This window comes from Rhopalosiphum padi, chromosome 2 (genome assembly GCF_020882245.1).
Source record: "Rhopalosiphum padi isolate XX-2018 chromosome 2, ASM2088224v1, whole genome shotgun sequence".
NCBI classification, from domain to species: Eukaryota; Metazoa; Arthropoda; class Insecta; order Hemiptera; family Aphididae; genus Rhopalosiphum; species Rhopalosiphum padi.
In genome coordinates, this window is record NC_083598.1 from 26271428 (window position 1) to 26280857 (window position 9430).

The following is a 9430-nucleotide window of genomic DNA, read 5'->3' on the forward strand; positions in this document are numbered from 1 at the left end:
CCTTGTACCGTTCTATGTTTGTCATTATTTACTAGTTAATAAAAACAATATAAGTATGTTAAAACTTATAAATATATAATCGGCATTAAAATATAAATGTGATGTTTTGGTCAAAAATAAATTCTAACTACCTATCGTATTAAGTTTTTATTTATTATTTTTTATAGAAAAAGCTATACAAAATATATACTAGGTCTTATACATAATTAGTTTGGAAACTCTTAATTACTGCATGCATATTTTAATACCAAATAGAACAATAACAGATAACTCTGCTGTACATTTATAATATAGAATATTTAATAACCTCATTAATTATATCACATTTGTCGTTTATCAGTCCCAATTAGTCTAATGGCCGTTTCCAAACTTATTAAACACTGTATACTAAAATATCCTTATAGTTATAAAGACCGAAGACAGCGTCCGCTCAGAATCGTTTTTTCGTAAATGAAATAATTTATCTTCAAATTCAAATTTAACACATCCATTACAGTGACCTACTCAATGACAATAAGATACATACACTCAACACGCAATTATTGTGCCCAGCATTACAATTTTCACGGTTTTTTTTTTTTTTTTTACAATATTCAAATCGGTATGCAACACAAATACCGGAATATGCATACTATATTTGTTTACAGGCGGTTTTGTCGCATCACAGACACTGGAACTGGATAGACGTTTGCCTATATATTAAATATGATGAACGACGAGTTTAAATTCCACACGTCCTTGCCCTGCCCCGATCACCGTATAACCAATATCATTCCTACCTAAACCTCACTATAAAGATCATGCGTGTGCGTCACATACCAACGAGTCAACAATTGTATTGTCGTTGAGTTGACCGTTGTTGTGTGCACACGCTAGCCGGAAGAGAAATGACGCATCGGATTGCGTGCGTGTGAGTGGAGTGTGACCGTTTCGCCCCACCAATATTCGACCACGACGGCCGCGGCATACTGTGTGGCTATAATATTATATTGAATAAGTTTTTTGTTTGACGACCGATCGCGAGATATTTATTAATTCATTTTTTTTACCTCCCCCATCAAAAATGAATCTATTACGTATGTACCAATATAAACGTTTTCGCGCCCACTGACTCGATTAAGTGACAAAAAATCATGACTATTTTGTTCTTAATAATTTATTATCCGCGGAAACACAAAACCTGAAAATAATAATTGTTTTAATAACCATTATATTATAGAGGTAGTTAGAGTTTTTTGAACATTAGCTATCCGCTAACAAAACGTTCACGTATAGCAGCAGTTAGTCAAATGTCTCAATAACTCGACATCATAAATGTTAGATACTTAGCTATACCAGCTAGATGTTTTTATAATATAAATTAATTTACGTCAGACTCACTAGACAAAAGGTCATAATATGAGAAATACGAAATATAATATATACATATATAATTCGTACATCATAATACATAATAATTAAATGTCGTGTTGATAATTATTAATTATTGTCGTTTGAGTAAAGTACAAATTCATTGATTACACATAAAATAACTTTCATTAGACAGTTATCCATAGACAATAACACTTCATCGATTTGGGTAATGTGATACAAACAATAAAACTAAAAAGCCAGTTAAAAATAAATATTTTATTTAACCAATGTGACATCAAGATGATCCATAACATCTAGAACATTATTATATAAAGTATTTCTAGACTCGTCTATTTTATTAAGTTAATTGAACAACCATTTGAAACTTTAAACATTGCACCTGCAGTTTACAACAATTATTAAAGAGGTTGACAATATATATATATATAATATAAGTAAGTCTTTTTATCTAAACATTTTGATTGTATAAATAATTATCATTATCTGAACGTCATATTATTCTTCATCACTTCAAAGCAAAGAAAAGAGTTCAACATCCATAAGCAATTGAAAGTACAATTTTGACTATACAATTATTTTGTACTTTTGCAAGTTCAAAGACATAAAAAAGGTCTTGAGGCATTTGAGTTGTTGTTCACTTAACATTGTATTAAAATTAATTGGTCTACAAATCAGTAATTATAAAAAAATAGAAATACAATTAAGCGTAAAAAAAGTTAGTTTAAAAAAATATCTGTTAGGTCTACTTTTAAAATTATTTTCGGCAGACAACAATTTACCTATTTCCGTAAATGGATACAATTTTTAATTTTTGGTTTATTAGCCTACCTACACATAATGTGGTAAAATATTATTTTCATATTATGGCTGTATTTATTTTAAATGTTAATAATAATTATTAATTAAAATGTATCTTAATAATATTATTAATCATCAAATAAGTAACTGATGTTACAAGTGAATATTAACGTTTAAAGAAAAAAAATATATTAATAAACATAAAATGATACATAAAAAGGATTGACAAAAGAACAAAAAAATTAAAATTAAAAATAAATTGGGTCGTTATTATAATAAACAAAAACAACCACAAATAATTATGGCGTATAAAAAACCTATTTATTTATTATTCAATGAATGCACATATTTTCTTGTAAAATATAAAATAAATTATTTATATATATATTTATAGATTAGTAAAAACAAAATAATTATTATTTCATTATTGTATCCATGCTAAATCATGATTTAAATTGTTTTATCTTAAATATTTTTATGACATAATTGTCGCACCTGTTTATTTATCCGCAGCCTTACAATATAACACACTTCCTCTTCTTAACTGGTTCAGGAGGCTCTAAAGCTGCAAGAATAGCTTCATCAAATACATTTTTTAGTCCTTTCTGTAAACAATAAAAGAATATGAGTATTATAGCTAACAGATAAAATTTCAATTGTATTATAAAGGCATACAAAATTATAAATTAAAAAATTACATCAGACATTGCATATAGTAATATTATTTTTAGAGTGTAAAAATAACTAAAATTATAACATTTATAACATAAAAGAAATTAAATTACTGAGTTAGCATTTTTATCATTAATAATTGAATCCCACAAGTGCTGCATATATCTATTTATTCTTATCATATATTTTACTTGGAATGTAAACAATTTTTTTATTTATAAGTTCCTTACAACTATTAGATTCTAAGGAATATTATATGGGCAACTTCATAAGCATCACTATCAGTCATACTGTGTTAGTGATAAATGATAATTAGATAAGTATATGAGTATAATAAACGTACAGAGAACTATTTTACGCACATAATATCATCTCACTCTCCTACATTTATTTCAAAAATGTATACAATTATTCTGATTTTTTTTTATTATTATTAAAAATGTTTAATTTTACTGAAATGGACTATTATAATTCTAATAATACCTATGTAATGATAACTCCATTTTCATTCTAAAAAAAATTCTTATTTTCAGTAGTATTGACGAGGAAATGACCAAAGAAAAATGTTTAAATTATTTTTGTTTAATAATCTTTTTTTATTATAATTAATAAGAGAATATTTTTTACAATATGTATTGGAATATCTCATTAAGCAAATATTATTAATACTATACATTTTAGCTGAGAAATAATACAAGGAGGAACTTATGATGAATTAACTATCAGAGTTCCATACAATGGATTTTTTTGGACACTATAAATAACACTCTTTATTATTATTAAATTATTATTCAAATTAATTACAATAATTTTAAACAAACTAAAAATTGTATTATTAATGATAAACTATATTATGTATACACCCAACTTTTATTTAAATTTTAATATGTAATATTTATTTGTTTTTATCTATAAATTGTATACACAAATAATAATTATTATTAATAAATAAAAATTCTAAATTATCAACTACATATATAAATAATCTTAATCTCCACTAAAAACTGAACCTTTTCAAAACATCAAACATAATTTTGGTGACCAAATGAATCCACTATTCAAAAGTTTCACTGGTATTTCTTTTTACTATTATATTACACGTATAGCTAATCTTTATAAATCAAATTCCTATTAATATCAAAACTCCATTATACTAACTTGTGTAAGTGCTGAGCATTCGACATATTTCACAGCTTTAAGTTCTTTAGCTAGCTTCTCTCCTTGTTCAAATGATATTGATTTTTGTTTATTTTTGGCTAGTTTCTCCACAGTTGTGGCATCTTCTCTAAGGTCTATTTGTGTGCCAACCAACAGGAATGGTGTTTTTTGACAGTGATGCGTTATCTCTGGAACCCACTAGAAAATACATATTGGTTATAATCAATTAACAACTTAAATGTATTAAGATATTTCTTACTTTTTCTTTGACATTTTCAAATGAAGATGGTGAAACCACAGAGAAACAAACAAGAAACACATCAGTTTGTGGATAACTCAAAGGTCTGAGGCGATCATAATCTTCCTGACCTAATATTTATTGAATAAGCATAACAAATTAGAGTATATAAAACTGAAAATTACTATTTTAATGTTTAAACATTTTTTACCTGCTGTATCAAATAAACCTAATGTGTATGGTTCCCCACCAATCATAACTGTCACTGCATAATTGTCGAAAACCTTAAACAAAAATGTAACATTATAACATTATTAATAGTAACTATACTGTTTGATACATGCACATATGATAACAAAATTATCTGTACAGATATTGAATTTGTCATTGTTGGTGGGTTATATCATAGTATCATACCCAATATGTATAAAATAAGATAATAATTGTTTGGGGACACATAGTTCTTTCTATTATGAATATATATTGTTATAAATATAAAAATATTCATGAAACATAAAATCCAATAAAAAAATGTATTAACAAAAGAGATTAACATATGCATAAATAATATCAAATCAAACAACATATTAAGATAAAAAGTTTAAAGGTTATATAATCGTCGTAGTATATTAGATACCTACATAATGTCTAATTATGTATATAACAATACACATGTTATATACCTAATTAAAGGTACTAAGCAGTGGTATATTTATTTAAAATATTTATTTATCATATAATAACATTTAACTTACATTTAATTTAATTTACACTTATGGGAAGTAGATACCTAAACCTAAATCAAAATATGTACAATTTGTCATATATATAATATAATTTATAGGTACATTAATTATTGTTTGTTTTCATATTATTTATGTATGCTATCATTGCTACCTATACTTAATATATACATAATACAATTAAATGTATATGTGCTTATTAAAAAAATAATGATAGATACATAAAAAAGTAATATTTTGTTCACAATTTACTACTACTACTGTTTTTTTGTTAACTACACAAAATAGTAGATTTACTATTTGAAATGAATTTGTTTTATATGTTTAAAAGAAATCTGAATTTTTTAATTTTTAAGGATACAATCAAACATAAAATAAAATTGTGGTTTTTATGAATTATATAAGTATAACCAAACATAAATAATACAGCAGATTGATATTTAAGTAATTTGTACTTACAGTCGGTACATATTCTGAAGGAAATTTGTTTGTTGTGTACGATATGAGCAGACAAGTCTTACCGACAGCTCCATCACCAACAACAACGCACTTGATGGTCTGCATGTTGCCGCTATGGAAACACTCCTACGTGTACACTGAAATAAAACGAATATAATTACAACGGGCTAACGAACGCATAGTCGATATGCACATCACACTTAACCGTACACTAACTGCAGGCACATTGAACGGGACAATGATAGAGAAAAAAATTATTATAACTACTGGTATTCATTCTATGACTATTAACATAATTAGTATTTTCTTCGAATAGTCTCGGTTACCTGGTGAATAAGCAGCACAGAGCACTAGAGAAGTGTTCTCGCTGGTCGTCGTTGTCGCAATCGAACGCTGCCTGCAGCGATCTCCAACCTGTGTACGGAGTGTACCCGGCAGATCAACACGCGCGGATCGACGTCGGTAGAAAAAAATGGCAGAACGCAATTGAACAAAAAATAAAAATAAAAACGAAAATATACAACAAAAACACAAAATCGTCTACGAGACGCACAAGTACTACGCTACATGTAATTCGGCTGGGCCGGCGCGTACTGCGGGTGTAGGTGGGTGGGGAGAGGACGAAATTGAAAAAAAAACACTGCGTACGTACAGAAAGACCGCTAAAAAAGACGGCAACAAATTTCGCGTATACTTAAAAGCCAGACGATCCTTTATGCTGTACTTGTACACTGGTGTTGTGTGCCGTGTGTGACGGAATAACAAAAAATTTCGGGCGTCAACACACACACACACTCTGACAGTCTGACACTGACACACGCACACTCACACGCGCACGCACGCACGCAACCACATACGGGATACGGATGGAATCTCGTACCACGTTGCCGCACTGTGCGAGCCGTGGAGGTTGAGCTTCGTCGTCGTCGTCGTCGTTGTCGTCGGATCTGAGGTCTGAACGGGATAAACGATGTACCGGACAGTTCTCCCGGCGCAGAAGCGGTTGACGGAAATGATAACTGATAAGGACACGGCACGAATACATAATTATGATTTATGGCATGCCGGTCGCAAAAGCAAATAAATATTTATTTGATATCAACACTGAGCATCTGCTGTATAACAGCAGCTAATGGTCTCTAAAATGCCGTGGACTATTCGACATTCGACCTTATCAGAAGTGAATTTTGACATTGAAAATAAATGAATTTTGGGATAAGATTTAAAAAATCCTCATTTAAAAATTAATAATATTATTAGTTTTAATCACTATTTAAGATACTATCTTAAATCGTGGTTTTAATCACGGACTATATTAAGATACCTATCTTAAATCTTAATCCGTGGTTTTAATAGTAAAATGTAATTTAAGGTAAAAAATGATATTATTATTATTAGATATATAAAATATAAATACATCAAAAAATTATGAGTTTTCTATTTAGATATATGATTTGAGATAATAAACTTGTTCGGAATTTGTACCTATAGGCTTTTCTAACAGCATATTTATTATACTGAATAAAAGAAAAATCTAACGAATTTACATTATTTTATATAGATATTATAGATTGTATTTCATATTGTTATGACTAATTATTTAAACATACCTTTAATAACTTTTTTTTTCTCACAGTTACTTATTGTACATATTATTATATAGATTGTAAATATTCAAATAAACGTTATTTTAAAAAAAAAACTTTTTTTTTAATTTAAAATATTCATAATCATCGCCGCAACTAGGGGGGGTATACGGGGCTTAGCCCCCCAGTATTTATTTTGTATATACTACTATTTAGCCCCCTTTAAGGTTTACTTTTTAGCCTCAATTAGCCTTCAAATTATTTGTAACTGTTTTTCTAGGAATCTAGCCCCTGTAACTAATAGTTACGCCCATTTTCATAATAAAAAAAAAGTGATTGATTCTAATTCAGATACTCTGAGAAAGTATTTAAAATACTTCTTTCGGGAATATTTTTAATTTTTGTTTATGAATTAATAAAATTTAAAAGTATCATTAAAGTATAATTCATACAAAAGAAATTACTATTTAAATATTTCCACATTCTAAGCTTACTAATTTGTTTAATGTTTATACTGAGGATTTTTTTCTAACTAGGTACCCATGCCCCAAGCTAGAAAGAGAAACTTTTGAATAGCATAAATAATATTTTATAAATTAATATATATATACACATTACACGAGTATTTTCAGTGGGGCCCAGTATTTCATTATATGAAATTAAAATTAAATAAATATATATATTTATTAATTTATTATAGTAGTATGTTCATAGAACATTTTAACAGACAATTTTTAAAGTTTAAACGAGAATACTTCACTCAAAGCGATTTATTCAAACACAAAATGTCAGTAATTACTAATCACTAATTACTAATTACTATTTCTCAAAAACCATAATGAATGTTGACAAGATGACAGCACCTTTAAACTTTTTACATGAAGATTAAGATTAGTCAGACTAAAAATTTCATCCACACACAAAAAAATGTATTGTATTACAGTGTGACTAACATGTATCATATATGTTAGAGTCTAACATATTAGTTAGACACACTGTAATTTTGATTTTTTATCAATTTGATAACAAAATAACAGTTTGAAATTTTAATTTAAAAAAAAATTGATTTAGAACAAATACTATATATCCTATATACTATATAGTACCTATTTGTTTAGAATATAAAATAGTATTTTTAATTTTTAGTTTTTACTATTATATCAAATTTCTAATTCTAAAAATTTGGAAAGAGGTTACGGCCTTATAATCATAAATAAAAGATAAATTACTTTTAATTAAATGTAAGCATAAGCGTAGGGTGTTTAAAGTGGAGGGGGCTGTAGCCCTCATAGAGTTAGACATGTACCGACTCGTAGGGGGCTTTGCCGCCACATCCCCAAACCCGTATACAGCTGCATATGTACAACTTAAAATACAAATGACTTATGAACATTTTATTATTTTTTTATTTTTAGTTCTCCAAACTAAGTAGCACTCATACTTTAAATAATAGCAATAGTATAGCTAGAGGTATCTAGATTCTGGTATCTAATTATTAATAGGTATTAAGTTAAATAATAACTAGAGCGCGGATTTATATTAAAATGCATTAAAAACCAACTGAATATGCGCTAAAAAAACCTTAAATAAAGCATAACTAGATGCACTTAAATGTTAAAATATGCGCGAAAAAATAAAAAATATGCATAAAAAAGATAAGCAAAAAAAAATTTAAATTTTAAACATTTAATTAATACAACTAAAAAAATTGTTTTTACAATTTAAAAATATTATCGAACCCAACTATAAATACTTATCTACTTTTCTTAATTTTTTTCTTTTTTTTTGTAGGTTGTTTTAATCTATAATAAGAAAAAAATAAGAACCAATTTATTTAAAAAATGTATCCTAAAATTAATTAACTTAGGTACCTAAATGTGAATTGCATTGTATAACAATCATTTTATATTATTATATTTAAAAAATGTCTAAAAATCAAAAAACATCGAAATATGCACTAAAATATGAAATATGTTATTAAAATTGTAAAATAGATGAGCCCTTAAAATAGAAAAATGTCAAAATATGCTAAAATATGCACTAAAAAAGTTTCATTTTTTAAATTTTTATGTCATGAAACAAATTTTGTGCTCACTTAGCATATCATAGGATCAACCAGAATAAATATGCAAATATTGCAAATGCATACAAATCCGCGTTCTAAATTAATAACTTATGCTTGTATCGTTCTTATACAATATCCCCTTGAGCACTGGTTAATTGGATGACAATAAACAATATTTTGGAAGGCAAGATGATGAGTTTTTTCCATTATTATTCCTAATGTAATATTGATTATATCGTTTAAAAATAGCAAAAATTTCAAAAATTTTAAATAACCTTTAACTTTTTAACAATTTAGTTTTTTTAAATAAACTTATCGTTGCCCTCCAAAAAATATT

General features: G+C 27.2%; 1 protein-coding gene across 1 annotated transcript; it reads right to left on the bottom strand.

Annotated features, from left to right (window-relative positions):
* Positions 1-1609: 1609 nt before the first annotated feature.
* LOC132921015 (cdc42 homolog) lies at positions 1610-6360 on the bottom strand. Its single transcript, XM_060983813.1, has 7 exons — positions 5769-6360; positions 5443-5579; positions 4452-4524; positions 4262-4371; positions 4003-4200; positions 2668-2777; positions 1610-2038 (listed from the first exon to the last, which is right to left on the bottom strand). The coding sequence occupies exons 2-6, from the start codon at positions 5545-5547 to the stop codon at positions 2688-2690; spliced, it is 576 nt and encodes a 191-aa protein (XP_060839796.1). The 5' UTR covers positions 5548-5579; positions 5769-6360; the 3' UTR covers positions 1610-2038; positions 2668-2687.
* Positions 6361-9430: the final 3070 nt, after the last annotated feature.

What these genes read in the sequence shown, in the direction of transcription:
- LOC132921015 (XM_060983813.1), bottom strand. Translation starts at nt 5,547, where the DNA reads ATGCAGACCATCAAGTGCGTTGTTGTTGGTGATGGAGCTGTCGGTAAG. An exon ending in CTTCAGAATATGTACCGACT is followed by an intron (nt 4,525 to 5,442) that starts GTAAGTACAAAT and finishes TTTTTGTTTAAG; the next exon opens with GTTTTCGACAATTATGCAGT. An exon ending in AGGTTTATTTGATACAGCAG is followed by an intron (nt 4,372 to 4,451) that starts GTAAAAAATGTT and finishes AATAAATATTAG; the next exon opens with GTCAGGAAGATTATGATCGC.